Genomic DNA, 16,837 nt, shown 5'->3' with positions numbered 1-16,837 from the left:
ATTCCTGTTGATAAACTGAGGAAAATTTGCACCATGAGAGTGCCGTAAAATCTAGTCTTTCCTCTTTAATCCTTAGATTGGACAAGGTAATTTAATAGGACGACTAAATCTATAAATCCAGTGACAAAAAAATTGGCATCAGATCCTCTGGTAAAGCTCAAGAATGTTCCCATTTATTGTGCAGTTTGAACTCTTACCATGTTAAATAGAGCCCTAAGTCTGTGTATTTATGTGGATTGATAAACATATATATTCAGCGTTTTCCATAATACATACAGAGACTATTGTGAATTACAGTGCCTCCCTGGAGACTGAAGAGGTATTGGAATAACATCTTGTGGTACTCTGGGAAGGATCCATTGGATTAAAAACTCTTTGTTTATTTTGCAGACCAGCAATCACCTCCTTGGACCAAAGCCATTTCCTCTGGACAGATTGTTAGCGATATTGTATAGTATTGTGGACAACAGAGTTGCTCCAACCGCAAATATATTTTCCCAGGTGAGTATGTACATACTTGCTTTTATTTCCTTTATATGGAAGAGGTTTTTCATTGGTGTGTTGAGGGTTTTTTGTGGTTTTGTGTTTTTTTTTTTGAAGTCACCATTCTAATGAAATGTAATGAGAAAACACATCATTATGTTGTCAAACGCTGAGAGTAATATTTAGCAGTATTAGTAGCTGTGAATATAAGGGTTTTTCTGTGTAATGGTCTGAAACCTTCAAATAGCTAACATTTTTCTTGGTCATGGAATATGATCTGCGTTGATTAGTTTGTTGGATTCTCATTGAAGTCTGTTAGCACACATTACGTTTCAATTTAAGTATATTAAAGTTCATTATCCTATGTACAAAATTAGTCACTTAATGCATGTTATACAAGCGTAACTGTCAAGTAAGAGCGGAGGGATGAGTAAGGTATTTGAAGGTGAAAGGTGTTTGCTGTGATACATGTTATCTTCAGGATGATGTTTTTTATTTGGATCAACTTTAACACTCTTGCAGAGAAGAGTTGGTATCGTATTTCACTAGATGGCAGTATAACTATAGTGTTGTGTGATATAACTAGGGTTCTCTTTAAAGCTCTGTGTTTATCGAGTGTGAGTATCAGTTCAGTATAAGTTAGAATAGTCTCCTACTGTCAGCTTGATTCTTAGATCTTTTGTGTCTGCTTTAGATCTCCCTTTCCATTGCTTTCTTGCTTTTCAGTTGTGGTTAACTTTTATTTATAGAAATATTTTCTACCTCTGTTTGATAAGTCTCAAATTTAACTAAGGATTACTTAAATCTCATGTCTGTTTTCATGTAAACTTCTGGGAAATATGTTCAAGATATCTACATAAGTTTGCTACTATTTTAATTGTCAGTGTTCACACACATTTAAGTTGGCAAAATTCATTTCCCATATTTGTAGAATCAATAAATACAGGACCTAGTAAAGTATAGTACTTTATTTAAATATAATCAATGGTATGTGGGTATCTCTTGTTAATAGGACTTAGGTGATGCAGTAGGCAGCTATGTTTTCATGTAATGTTTTCTCTCCTTTAGTTAAAGGTTATTAATGATCTAAGGCCTGCGAAATGATTAGACATCAACCTCAAAATCTGTTAATAAAAACATTTACTTTTCAGTTTCAAGGAACGAATTTCAGTTTGGGTGCGTGGTTTATTCAGGGAATGTGAAAGGAAACGATAATGACTGGCAAGAATAAATAGTAAAATTTACATGCAGGATATTACCTGTAAGTTATCTTATTTTTGGCTATCAAAACTATCTGAATATGTTAGTGTTATTTTATGGTAAATTTTCAAAATTAATGTGTCTGTATATTTAACATGCAATCTGAATGAGAAAAGAAATCATTATTCTAACACACAGTTAAACACTACAGGAGATGTGCAGCTTGTACATGGCGTATAATTCCCTCTCTTGTCCCTGTACACATAATTGCAGAATGAAAATTTAAAATAAATGCTTCATGCTCACTCAGCGTGTACACTAGATGGCAGTGTTATCAAAGAGTAATTGCACGTCTTCATTCTTCTGGATATGTGCAGATTAAACTGTGAGGATGTAATAGAAAGGTTGTATTAAACTGTAGCCAGGTTAGGGCAAACAAGTTGAAATTAAATTTGTTTCTATCATAATAAAATATTATAGATGACTTGTTTTTTCTGTTCTAAAACCATTTTTTGTGCTAAATTAATTAAAAATTCATAATGTCTAATGTCAAATAACATAGAGTAGAATTTAAAATAGATTTCAGAAGTAGCTTAATGCAGGCATAATATTTAACAGCACTTTTTTCTTGAATATTTGAAAACAATTTATATTCCACTGATTTTTGCTGCTATTCTGTAAATGTTTTCCAAATAATTAAAATATTTGAGTTGTATTATCCTTCCAGTATCTATATATTTTGCTGTTATATACAAGATTATCTTTTCTTGTTTCTGTATCAAATATGGAAATCTTTCTTGAAATTTTACAGAAGTTTAAAATGTAAATCAAATATTAGGCGTTTTAACTGATTCAGCTCTTTTTTGTGTTCTTTTTTAATTTTGCGCTTATTTTTTTTTTGAGACTAAAAGGCTGTGCATAAACTAAATACTTACTCATTCTCCTCATGTACTGTCGGAAAATAGCATGCCTCGGCTTTAAAGTTGATTTGCCATCTCAGTCAAGATTCAAGAAGGACTGGCAGCTGCTTTAAGATCTGCCATGCTCCTGATTTCTTGATGTTTCTTAATCCTTCTTGTTTTTACATAATTTCTATTCATACAAGAATTCTGGTTATTAGCTTTTCAAAATGAAGCTTTCCTGCTAGTAAGCAGTAAAAAAAAAAAAAAAAAAAAAAAGAATGCTAGGTTTTATTAAAAATGTTTCATTTTTACTAAACAATTTCAACAGAAAATTTGAACCTTAATCTAACTTTTGCCTTTTAACGTTAATTAGTTGTTAAAATGGCCTCATGCTTTTTTCAAACAAAAAGTTAATGCATGGCTTAGGATCATGATCTTTGCAGTTGATATAAATATTTCTTGCTGTAATTGGGTTATATATGAAAAAATTTGACTTGCTCCTTTTTTCCCCTTGCTAATTAGTACAGGAGAAGCAGCACCAGGAAAAAAAATGCAGATTTCCACTTCTGTAAATTAAAATTGTTTGTTACCACTTTAAGAATGGAAAGTTCTTCAATTTTTTGTGCTGTTTTTTTTAAGATAACATTTTCACACATCTAGTGAGGAATTGTTAAGGTGAGATTTTTGGACTATTGATGTCAGTACATATGTGAATATAGGTCTCTATATTCACTTGAAATTTTCAGTGTTCCTTCTCCTCCAAATTATTCATTGTTTCATTTGTGTTTTCATTCATGAATTTGTCACGATTCTGTTTTTAACACATTGTGTGTTACTGTTAGATGTCACCAAATTTATTTGAATTTACTTGTTTTCTAATCAAGAGATAAGGAAGTTAAATCGCTATTGATTTCTGCAATCGTTTCAGAGAATATCTTCTAATGTTTTCCTTCAGATGCACTTTTGTGCATCTAAATTATTTGTAACAATTTAACAGATTGAAAATATTACCCACATCATGTGTGCATGAGACAGAACTTGCACAGCTGATGCTCCTGTTGGAGGTAAGGGTAGGTCAAGCATGTAGTTGAAATACTTAAAAAGACTAAATATTGAGGAAAAAAAAAAAAAGAAAAATGTACTTTCACACAGTGTTACAAACAATGCAACTATATGGTATGCAGTCTGCAGCAGCAAAGTCAGGGCTTTCTTACCAAGGCACAGCAGCTGACATTTCCTAGCAGCTTGCCTTTTCAACCCTAGGGAGCAACCAGGAGTATGATTTGTGTCTCCACACGTACCCACTGTGCAGATTACTGTGTGCTGTGTCCAAGTGCAATTGCTACAGAATGGATGGATACAGGGAAACTTTAAAATAGCTAATGCAAGTGCATATTGCAAAGGTTTTGAGAGTCTGTTCAGTTCTGGTCTCTAGGTGGGTAGTGTTTCATTCTAGGTGTCTCCCATTTAGACAGAAATACAATATCATTGTCTTTATAGAAATGGACCTTAGTATATAGGACAGAAGAAAATATATGCACAGAACATCATGTGGGAATTTATCAGCATTGATTTATGTTAAATGAGCTCATTTTACACTGAAGTGGACAAGTGCTGTTCATTTATTATCACAACTGGTAGGCAAGCAGACATTTTTGTTCTGATGGCTTATGTTGTGATTTGCAAGCCCATATCCACCAATACTTTTTCCTCTACCAAAATGATTTTTCAACTGCTTCTTCATATTTAAATTCTCATAATTGTTTTTCATGTGTCCTGTTTTCTAGACCTTTTATTTTGCTTCTGCTCTCCTGTAAAGTATACTTTTCATAAAGACGATTGCCTAGAACTACTTACATTTGAGCTATGGCATTACCTTTATTAGGTAAAATGGAATTATCTCCTTTGTTTTTTCCATAGTTCATACCTGTTAGTACATCCCAGAATGTTTCAAGAGACTTATGCAGGGAGATGTGATAATTTATTTCAGAATATACTAATAGCTGAAACTTGCTGATTAGGTAACTAATAGGTAACTTCAGTTCTGTCTGTATTTTTATTACGATGCATTGAAGCTAGACTGTTAGGTTATTTCAAAATAGGTTGTGTTTATATATATGTAAATAAAAACTAGACATATAAAATAAAAAATATAGAGAAATATATATATTATTTCCTTATATATGTGTAGTTAGGATCAATTTCTGATTATAGTGCACTTGGAAAATGGAAATTTCCGTAAAGGCTTTTTATATCTGTAGGTACACAGTACAATATCAGTTACCTTATACGTCATAGCCCGCATCTCATTTAGTAGGCATTTCTGTTCCTTTTAATATGGGATCAAAGAAAATAGCTGAATTTCCAAAGGAAAACCTAGTTATTCCTAAAACTAATGTAGTTATAAATGTGTAAGAATTTGGAAGAAAGGTTAAAAATTGAAATTTTCTAATCTAGCAAGCTGATAAAACTCCATTCCAATTGATGATGGCTACAAAGCAAGAGCTCTTTATCTGTAGGTGGAATAAGTCTACAGCTATAAGATTTTGAGTAGTGTGTTAAGCTCCAATATACAGGGCTATTAGAAATACATGAAACCCCTGATGTATGTAGCAGGCTTCCAGCTGGAGGGAGCCAGAGGAATGTAATTTCCTTTGATTAAAAAAGCCCTTTCCTGGAACATAAAAAGCTGACAGGTTTGTTCCCCCCCTCTCTCCCTCCCCCTCCCCCCCATGATTTCTTGTTCGCCTCATGTGGACTAGGTTAAGGAATATTTAATATTATATAGGTAAACTGTAACAGTATGTGGCAATTTACATGCAAGATTTTTGCCCATCTTTTGTTAGAAGCATATTTTCTTTCATTTTCAGATGAGAATTTGATGTTTAAACTACCTTTTGTTGTTGTTGTTGTTTTTTGCAAATTTACTAGTATGGTAAAATTCAGATTTCAAGATTGGAAAGAAGTCTGCTTCTGTTACCTACTTTTTTGATGGGGAATTTGCTTTTATTTTGGCACAGCCTGTCTGAGACACCAAGTACCCCTGTCCAGATTGTCGTGCTAACTCTCTTAATGCACTATGTTGGATCCTCTTGATGAAGCAACTTTGATAAAGAGTACTGTCAGCTTAGTGTTTTCCACTTTAAAAAAAAATGTAATTGTTTCTATGTGCTCATATTGTGTTAATGTTTGAAAATACTGTTTCCCGTTCTGCTCTTGACAACTCTTGGCAGAAGGAGAATTACTCTTTTCTGCTCAATCAGCTGTTCCTATGTTGTGTTCCAGCTTTCCTCGCTCTTTTGGGGACTGTTTCTATGAAACTAATGTGAGTGACTAAAGTGTTTACCACCAATAGAAAAATTCAGTTGAAAGGGGAGCAAATAGGTGGGTTTCCAGACAGAAAAGGTCTGACTAAAAATGCACGTTGTGCGAAGATGTGCCTAAGGAGGCCTTAATTGTGAAGCAGAATGAGGAGGTAAGAGGAGATGTTTTTATTTTAGAGGGTGTGAAAAATAACCTAGTTATATGATCAGAAGTATATATTTTTTGTCATTAGTCTTTCTGAAAACAAGCAAAATACTGAAAAATTTAGGTTCCTGCTGATTCTGCTTTTTCTTCTCCAGAACTACTTTACTTTGTACTCCAAAACTGACCTTTACTTTGAAGGTCAAAACCTCTGTACTCGCTTTTTTTCTGGACAACCAGGTAGAGTTGGTGCTAAAATTTTACTCGAGATAATTGAAAATTTTGTAGCAAATGTTAGCTAAGTAAAGGCGTGGTTCTTCATTCTTGGTGGAATGTATTTGTTGTCTTCTCAGATGAGCTGAGTGTCCAAAACTTCATGACTGATGTTTCTGTTGTGGAGAGATATGTTGTTTTCTTGTTGAATAATTTAAAAAGCTTTTAATCTTGTAATACTGCAAGCTGATTGAAGATTTAATTACAGTGTATCGTGCATCTGAATATGGAGAGTGCCTTATTGTGCTTTCTACGCCCGTTAGGCAATACTAGACAGTAGTACCTCAAAATTAGGTAGTAATTGTAATAGCTGTCTATATAACGTGGGTATATTTGAGGAATAATTTTCTTTGTTGTTGAAATGGTTAACTATCATTGAAAATTAAGTAGTGAACGTTCAGAAGTGAGAAGTTATGAAAGTTAAAGTGGCTCTGGGAGTTGATTAATTGTGTGTGTAGGTTGGCTTTTTTAATTTTGTTTCTGGGATGTAAACAAGCATAATGTCGTGTATTTCCCTATTTTTATCACTTCTTAAATTGCAAGAGAGGGTATCATCACCCTTGTTTGTGCCATCTTGATTTAATCTACAAATTACAGTTTGCATTTCACTGTTGTCCTCTTGTCTCAGAGGAAAGTAAATAAAAGGACACAGCTTAATCCAGTCTGGCCATGGGCCTTGGCTTGCCTGGGATGGTCCTGCTAGAATTTCATGCAGGGTGTAGGGAGAAGCATTTATGTTTACAAAACAAGCAAAATAGAGCTAGGTGGAAAAGGTCTTAAGTTTTTTGTTTATTTATTTATTTCTGTTGTTCTCATGAGAGCTACCAAGATTTATGGTACACCTCCCTGTCAAATCAGTTGGAATACCTTTGCTTGCTAACCTCCCAAAGAAAGGGTGATCAAACATAAACCATAGATTCTGGGATAATTCTCATTACTGGTACAAATAAACTTCCCTTCCTCATCCAGTGCCTGTGAAGGTAGACAACCATTTTGACAACACAGACTATTGGTCTTACATAATGTCATATACAGCATTCATGTGCATGAAGTGTCATGTGATTTGTACATCCCCTTCAGTTATCCTGCCCATATGGGGCTGTATTGTAGCCTTTTGATCCAGTGACTTGATGGTTGCCCATACCTAATAGACCTCTTAGATTGTTAGAGCAGCTTGCTTGGCTGTTGGCAAATTTGTAGCTATGTTTTCTCTAACTTTATAATGTTACGGTTGCGTTTGATCCTACTTCTAGAGATCTAGTATGCATCAGATGCTTTGTTTTGCTAGATCTGCCTGTTGGTTAGAAAGTAGTAATGTATTGATCTGCACTCTGTTAATTTTCAGTAGGTTTGGGAAGATGGTGACGAGGTAAATAACTCAGTTTTCTGTTTTCATTTTTTGTTATTGGTCACTGAAATAATCTGACAAATTTATGAGCTGCAATGGGAATTTAGTGGGATGCACAGTATGGGAATATAGGTTAGCACTTTAGCACTGACTGTGGCAGCTTGAGAGAGCTGGTTTTATACAAAAAAAAAAAAAAGAGAAAACATTACTTACTTTTTACCAAACAGCTGACTGTTTTTTAAGTCTCAGTATGGCTTTGAATAAAAATAAAAGTATTCCTAGTTCTCAGTTTAAGTAGTATTTGGCAATTAAAATTGTGGAGGAAGAGAGGGAGGCAGAAGAATATGCTCAATTCCTTTGAGTTTTAGTTGATACAGAAAAGATCTAAAAAAACCTGTGTTTTAGCTATACTGTGTTGTTTGACCTACTTAAGCCTTGTTTGATTTTGGGGTGTTATATTGTTAATACAGCTTTACAATCTTGTTAGAAGCTTTCTTAATGTAAAAGTATTTTCTTAGCCAAATTCTGCTCTGTTTGAATTTTCTCAGTTCTCTCTTTTCAGTAATTCAGGTATTCTTCATTTTTCTCCGTTCTTCTTATTTCTCCAAGAAGCATCAAGTAACAGTGCTCATCTTGGCACTTAAGTTATTTTTGAGGCACAGATTAATGTATTTAAAAAGGCAAATTGTTGTGAATCATCAAAGAGTTTTGTGGAAGAAATTTTGCTGTCGGGGAGAGGAGGAAGAGGACTTCAGATGCGGTTAAGTTTGAGAAAGATAAAGGGAATTTATAAATATGTTCATCAAGGCTTTCAGCTAGAAAAAAGACTCATTTCAAAAACGTTCTTGCTGTCTTCCTGCTATTATTTTAGCAAATTCTTAGATGTTACCTACTCATAAACCAGTAAGTACCTATATGCTAATGCTTTTTAAAATTGGTTTACAGTCAATTTATACTTTTCAAATATAATCAAATGCGATTTTTGAGGTAGATATACGAGGTTGCTAGAACAGTGATGAAGAATTTTATATTTACTGTGATTCTGTTAACAATATTCACAAGCAGTTCTTGTGGTCTTGTGATCTTTATATATTCCTGTGTGCCCTGACATCTTATATCGTATGGTGTTTCCCATAGAGATAAGTTTCAAACTTTAACTTACCTCCGAAAATGTGTTAGTGTATAAGAGAAGGAAATATGACTACATGAAAGACAAAACAGTTCTGCTCCTCCCAAGCTCTGTCCTTTCCATCTCTTTCTTTACATGCTTATTTAGAAATTGGTTTCATGTACTTAATGGAAGGAACATCATTTAATACTCCAGGAACAAATTCACACTGTGTTTACATCAAGCGGTTGCAGCTGAAGCTTGTTAGTGATTGCCTCCCAGATTAAAAAAAAAATCTTCACTGTGGTACATGAACTCCTATTGTTTGGAGATAAATAATCGGCTCATCCCCTCTTTAGGGAAGAACAAAGAACATAATAGTACATCTGGTTCATCTGTTAAGACAGCAAAGATTAATTAAGCAAGTACTGCACAACCTCTCTTGATAATGTATATATCTAAAAACAGCCTGTATATGGTAAGTTTTTTAATCACTTTCCTTTAACTGTTTAGTGTGTGCACATAATCCGTTCCAGCATTGCTAGCTCTTCATCAAAAGAAGTTAGGATACAATACTAAGATAAAGTAAATTGGAGAGTTAGGGTAGAGTTTATTGCTACTTTTGCAAGTCCCTTTTATGATAAAAGTAGTCAACAGGAAGGAACGTGTTGAGTGCCCAGGTGACATCATTAACACAGTTTATAAATTTTACCATTCCCTTAACAACTTAGATGGTTTCTCTGACAACTTGCATCACAAACTGCTTGGGGAAAGAAACCATCTCTTTGCTGAGAATCTATGTAGGACCTGGTTCAGTGAAATACAGTTTCAAACCTAGAACTGGGCTCTGGTCGGATAGTCATATTGAAAGTCCCAGTTTCTCCATGGCGTCGGTGACTAGCATTATTTTCTAATTCCAGGTTTAAGATTGCTCAAGGCCAATTTTACCTCTTTTACCTTGTGTTGCCATTGTCTTTTAGCCTAAATAGCCTCACATTCCCCTTGGCACTTACCTCCGCAGAGCTGTGAGCACACAGATACCCTGACAATGTCTTCATTTTTCAAGCCTTCACTTACAAATGGGGTTTGTACTTTCCTGCACATACAGTAATGAATATAATTGCCACTGCAATAATGGCATGAAAAATGATTCACAGCCGCTAGTGGAAGAGTTGGCTATAATCTTTTTACTGACACTCTGCTTAGAATAGGATAAGGTCTTTGTCCTCCTATCCCCGTCTAACGTGCTATTACATCTCCCTGTCTAGACCATGTTCTTTTTAGTTGCTTAACCCCCATCTGTAATTTCAATACAAATTTTGTATTACATGTGAAATAAGTCTGTAGCATTGTGTCTGTACCAGGAGACCCCTTACAGTTTTTGAAGGGCTGGGAAAGCACCAAGGCTGCGTCCGTGTACCATTGTACACGTTAGAGTACAAGTTAGCAAAATGGTGCGTTAAAGAATATATTGGATCACTTCAGTGAATACTTGTACTGTTTCTGCCCTGCCAACTGCAGTCACTTCGAGCCACTGACTTTCTACTTGACATCCCTCCTCCCCCAAAGACCCTCTGCTGCTTTCTATTCATCTGATAGGGAATAGCAGGGCTTGCCACAGCATCTTGGACAAAAGAAGCAGCTGCATTACAGTTAATTTGAAAGGCAGGATTTCAAAATATGAAGCTTGTTGACAAAAGAATGCCTCTTGATAGATGAGGAATAGTTAAGAATTGACATAATCTCTCTTCTCACTCTATGGAAATGAAAATTGGCAAATATTGGGGGGGGCAATGTGGAAGACTGACAGCAGGGTACGTGTAAATATATATATATAAAAAAAAAACATTTAAAAGTTTATATTCCTAGTAAACATTACAAATACTACTTATTTTAAAACTGCTTATTTCAAATATTGAAGAGTGATAGAATAAGAAGCTAAAACAAACCATACAGGCTTGGAAAAGCTTAGGATCAGGCTTGGAAAAGCTTAGTTTATAAAAGTTTGGTTTTTAGAAAAAAATCATTATGATTTGGCTAATCAACAGGTAAATCTGCTGTAAAGATTATTTATTATTATAAAAGCTGGTAATGGTGCTGAGCATCAAAAGGTACATTAGGTACTGCGCAAGGTCTGTCCTTGCTGCCTTATGATTTCATTTCTCACGTGAGGTGAAGGAGAGCAAAAGACAGAAGGAGAAATGAGCTTATTTTCAATGGGATGGGTCTTGACTGTACTTGTACTGTGCTTACACATATATCTAAGCTAGTCAGTAGTGTGTTTTTGTGGTTAATGGAGAGATATGCATGTGGAGAACATCACCCCATGCACCCTGATGCAGATAAGATCATCTGAAACTATTGTTTATGACAAGTTTCTACATCTCTATTAGGTTGCAGTGACACATGTTCTGGAAGTACCTATATTACTTTATTTCCTTTAACAAGGAATGGATTCAAGACATAGCCTTGAATGCGAATACTTGCACTGTAGCTGTTCAGAGCTATTTCACTGGTGAGGACTAAAAAGACTTCTGCATATTGTCTCAAAGGTGCTTTCTCTGTAATTATCCTGAATTGCATGTAAAACAATGAAGAATCCTGCCAACAAATGCACCTTCTTGGTTGCCGTGTTCCCTGTCAAAACTTCTGCAGAGCAGGGAAAGCAGTTGGTTTATGCAGCCTACCTCTCATTTCGTCACTCCTGTCGATTAAGTTAAGCAGTTACCCTACACAGTATACTTGGCTGGCAAGCTAGTGTCAGCCTTCCCTCTGTGCAGGACTGTTTTTGATTTATTGCAGAGAACAAGTGCTGAAACCCTCTTTTCAATAACGAGTTTCCTGGTGGGCAGAACTTTGTTATGGAAATCTGTGATTTTACAGCCTTGAATTTGTAGTGTAAACCCCACATCTGCGAACTACGTTTCAGTACCAGCAACTATGGAACAGCTTCGTGTCTTCTGTGGAAAACATTGAGTGTGATTTTTTTTTTTTTTTCACACGAGAATGCAAAATGCGACAAAGGTAGGACCTGCTTACATTTTGAAATATAAAGAGGCTAGGGATAGCATCTACATGTGGAGCTCAGAAAAATAACTAAAAAAAAAAAAGTCCACTCACTTATTGGAGGTTCAGAAGGCGTTTTAGAGGTAACGTTTCAAAACATGACTTAGCTTATTCGGAGTGGATTTTTGGGCACATCTCAACAGCTGAAATTAAAATTGAAATATTTGAAGACATCTATTTTGGATTAGCAGAATGAAGATGCTGATCAGCAATTGTGTCACTAACATGTGACTGGGCAACTGTAACTTTGGTCAGATGAACTTGCATTACTCTGCTGTTAGCCATGCAGAGAAAGAAAGAAAAAAAATCACAGTACAAAAAATTTTGCATTTTAATCTTCCAATTATCTTATTTCATAACTAATATTTAATTCTGAATATGATTATAAACTTGTGTATCCATTTGTAACAGGACACGAGGCTAGTTCTTCATAACAATTCACGTAGAACATTGACAAGTATCTTTCAGCGTGTTTTACATACGTATATTTTTCCTACCTGTTCACATTCTGTAAGTGTTTCTTGAATTATAATACAAATGAAGTGTGGGAAATTCATCATACCTTTGTGAACATACTAAAACTATGAGGAGCAGAATACACAGAGGGAACATCTGTGCTTTCTGAAAGGTTCTGAATTCAAAAACTTACTTCTAACCAGAGATTTTTTATTTATTTATTTTTTTAATGAATAGGAGGGGTGGTAGATGGAGTATTTATTAAAAGGCATAGAAAGAGAAGATGAAGACCAAAACTGATCTAGTTTAATAATTGAGGAGGGCTGGATATGTTGTATACCATCTGTGACCTACATAAAATAGACAAAAGGGCACTCCACGTTCTAGATATCTAGGCAAGAAATATGAAAGAGAAAGTCAAAAGATGAACTGATTAATAATATACATAAAAAATTGCGATAGTTGGTACAGAGAATAAACAGATTGACTTAAGGAATTACCACAGAGACATGAGAAGAAAACTGAAGATTGTTGATACAAAATGATCTTTTCCTGCCTTTTTTATTTATTACTAGCATATGGCCTAGAAAGCCTTTTTGCAACAGATATTTTCTAGCCTGGAGTGGCCTCTAATGGATGTATAACACTGATGGTGTAGAGAAAAGCTTTTTAATAATTTGTGTGACTGTAGTGCTTGTGAAAGATGCTAGACTGACAGTTGAGAAGGCTGGGAGACTGAAGTAATCTGTTCTGATTCACTGAGCAGGTATAGCTGTGGCACCAGCACTGTAATCTCTCTGTACTGCTTTTTAATTTTAACCTGAAAATATTTTATTCTTTGTTGACTCACTCTTAGTGACAGAAGGGTTGCCGTTCAACGTCATCCCGGATGAAGCTCTTTGCTCTTAGGAGCTTTTGAAATAGCCAAGCTGTTTGTTTATATCAATCTGTATCATAAAATGTGTCGGGCAACCAACAGAAGTAGTAAAGAGGGAAGGATGAAAGCACAGGGTGGCTGACTGGGGTTGTTGCATGGTTGGCTGCTCTGTTGGTCAACACATCCTTGACCTGATTTTTTCCTTTCCTCCTACACAAAGCAAAAAGCATTGAGACCTCAGCGGTTTTAGCCTTATTGTAGGCATTTCAAGGGACTAGCATGTGAACTGCTATTTCACCACTTAATTTAGCATATGTACTGTGTGGCCATGACCAGGCTTGGACCACATCTTAACGACTGGGAACAATAAAGAGGTACAGGTGGAGAGTTACATGGCAGCTTCTCCTTAGGAGAAAAGCAATTTTATATTCTTTTCTATCATTAGCTTAACACACAATCAAACCAATATCCTATCTCATCACTGATATAAAACATATCCTAAATTTTAAGTTCCACTCAGTGGCTGGAATTTACCTCATCGAGGCAGACTTCAGCCAGATTGAGAGTGCATCTCTCTGAGTCAGGTGAACCTTTTGCAACTTTTGTGTTGTGCTCAGGCACTAGGGATATAGCTCAGTGTTTGGAGTGGTCATGAAGAAAGACAGCAAACATAGAAGGAATCACAAATATCATAGGTGATGAAAGAAATAGTCCTTGAAGTCTTTAGTTAGTTTTCTTTTTAGCTAAAGTGTCATGCAGATACTAAGATCAAATGCAAAGAAAAAACATTAATTATCTATACTCCAAAACCCAAGGGTGTTTCAGAACAATTACCCACAGTTGGTGGTGCCTAAAACATAGGAAAGTGAAGCCTGGAAAATAAGATGCAAAGACAAAAGTGAGTAACGTAAACAATTTGAATTTATAAGGCACTTAGGCTTATAATATTTTTATAAGCTCAAATGCTAGCCTTTAGTGCAGGCAATTTTTTTTTTTTTTCTGTGGTTGCTTGATGCGAACAGAGACATTTGAGCCTGATGTTTTATTTAAAAACAAACAAACAAAAGCACACCTACATGCATCAGTGAAAAAAGTCAGGATAAACTGGTAAACTCAAGTATACATAAGTGGAAATGATCCGATATAAAGCTGTTCAGAGAAAGGAAAATAATTGGAAGTAGTAACACTTAAAAGAAGATGTAGGCATGAAGAGTGGTAAAAATTAAAGGCTAGAAGGGAATGACTTGTGAGGAAAGATTAAAGGAAGTGGACATGTGTAATTATTACTTATACTTATCTGTGTGCTTGGTGATGCTCAGATGAAGAGAGATGATCCCTATACTAATTTGGCTAAATAGCTACTGGGGGATGATGAAAATGTCTGAAAGTATTTACAGCTTTCAAGTACCACGAAAGGATTCATTTCGGAGTCCAAAGGAGGTCTAAGTAAGAGTAATGAAATAAGATGAGGGGAATCTCAGCTCAGAGTACCATAAAAAGCCACCCTATATACTGGAGATTTTAAAGTAGGTAATAGTCTATCCTGAAGTTTTAATGCAATGCCCCACTGCTTGAGCTGTTTGAAATGACAGTGAACAGAGCACTCAGAAATAAACTTGAGGAAAGAATTCTGTGTTGGAGGGAGGAGAGAGAAGATGGCTTAATAGATATTTTCCATCTCTAATTTCTATGATCTCACATGTTATAAATTGACAAAATAAGCCTCCTAGTATACTGGTGGAACATAATTTATGTAAATGCTTGTTAGAATAGGCATTAACCTTCATCATTGCTTCAATTCTGCATTAAGTCTTGCCTTTGATACAGAAATCTTAATTAAAACTGAATATTTCATGATTTAACTCCCTCCGCATCATGAGCGGAAAAATACTCTTATCTGCATTACCTGTGAAAGTGCTATCTGTATAAAGGATCTATTGCATCGGTTGGTAGATCTGCTTAAGGTCATATTCATATGAATAAAAATACTGAAACTCTGGGGTTTAATTTGTTTTAAATTAATCAACTCTTTATTTTACAGCCAAATATTAAAAAGCTAGTTATACAACTTTTTTCCAGTTGTATTAGGAAATGTTACACCAGTAAGTACTATATAGGGAGGGGGTGGAGAGATGGAGGAATGAAATATACACAGCACTATTGCATAAATGAGAAAAATAAGATAGATGGAGATGTGATATGTGTCAAGTGTGTCATCACGCAACTGTCAGTCCAATGCAACTGTCAGTCATCTCCATAGTACTTTTAGCTGGATTTGCTTAGGTAGTAAGAGAAAAGCTGCTCATCTTGCTGATAAATCCTAATATGTTTTAAATAGGAGGGAGTAAGAACTGGAAACAATGGGTGTAATAAAACTGTGCTCATGTATTCTTCATCTGTTTCTTTTTGTTGTGATTTTCATTATTATTTCTTTTGTAGTAAGCACTGTTCTAGAGAAACACTGGCAGTAGCCTCAGACTCCAGATGCACTCACACACACATCCAAGATACATCCTTAGTACAGGGGCACTCTGCAGCTGAGGCCACTGATAAATGTATAGGCATCTTTAGATTGCTTGCAACTCCTAAGTTGAGACGTTTGAAAAATAACGTTTTCCCATTTCTGGGATGTGCATTGTGCAAATGTGCAATGATTTGTCTTAATTTTGTAATGCTTTACAACAGAAAAGATTTTTTTAGGTTGGTTACTGAATAATCATAGTTGAGTACATATTATAAAATTATACAGATATCAACCCAATCACCTTCATAAATGTCTGATGTGCCAGGAAACTTCGATCACTGGAGGAATGTATAGTAAGGGCTCAAGGAAAAAGCATGTGATATTAAGTGACAATACTTAGAAAAAAGTATACAACTTAGTATTAAGCTGTAGAAGGCAAGTGAGTATCCATCTGGAAAATCATTTAGTTTGTTTTGAATATGTCATTGTTTTCTGAAGCTATTTAATTCCATGTTGAAGTTAAGGTGACAGACTGAATGTTTCACATGAAACTACAACAATGATAAATCCTGACATCTGGACTACATCTTTATGAGTAGTCTTTATGACTTTAGATTAGTGATAGTTTACATTGGCGTTGCTCGAATCTTTGGATATGTCAAGGATTTGAGTGACCCAATATTGGTCATGTGGTCAATGTTTGTCTTCTAAGCTTAAATCTAACCTTGTGCTTAAGTATAAGATCTGCCTGTCATTCTCATCAGTACTTGAGATTTTCTTCCCCTTTGTCTCAGTTTTTTCTTTGTCAGATCTAAATACTCAGTTGCGGTTGTGGTAATCTGAACAGCCTTAAACATATTGTATTGGTACTTTCTTCTCATTCTGAGCACGAGAAGGGTAGCAGTGTGTATTTACTGAGAATAATGGTGATATAATTGCAGCGGTAAAAATGTATATTTTGAGTCATACCCTTGGATTTTCCTGTTACAGAGAACCTGGGGAGCGAGTTTTGGGAGCTGAATACATCTATCTGTTGGAGGAAAAACCAGAAAGTGAATAGTTAATAACACCATATTACAGCTCTAGTCCTGCCACTAGATCGTTACAGGAAAATGGTAACACCTGGCCTCATTGAAAGAAAAGAAACTGTTTCACAGCACCACTTTCATGCAGTGTGCCCCTGTCTTTTGTGGTA

At 35.3% G+C, this 16,837-nt stretch overlaps 1 protein-coding gene across 1 annotated transcript in view; it reads left to right on the top strand.

Annotated features, from left to right (window-relative positions):
- Positions 1 to 16,837, top strand: part of ORC5 (origin recognition complex subunit 5) — a 94,848-nt gene that overhangs the window by 58,436 nt on the left and 19,575 nt on the right. The window contains exon 13 of the mRNA XM_035347892.1: positions 391 to 501. Within this exon, the coding sequence (XP_035203783.1) occupies positions 391 to 501 (111 nt within the window). The remainder of the gene's footprint in view (positions 1 to 390; positions 502 to 16,837) is intronic.

The sequence above is a fragment of the Oxyura jamaicensis genome, chromosome 1 (assembly GCF_011077185.1).
Source record: "Oxyura jamaicensis isolate SHBP4307 breed ruddy duck chromosome 1, BPBGC_Ojam_1.0, whole genome shotgun sequence".
NCBI classification, from domain to species: Eukaryota; Metazoa; Chordata; class Aves; order Anseriformes; family Anatidae; genus Oxyura; species Oxyura jamaicensis.
Note: the sequence above shows the minus strand (reverse complement) of the source record. Positions and strands in the feature narration are given on the sequence as shown.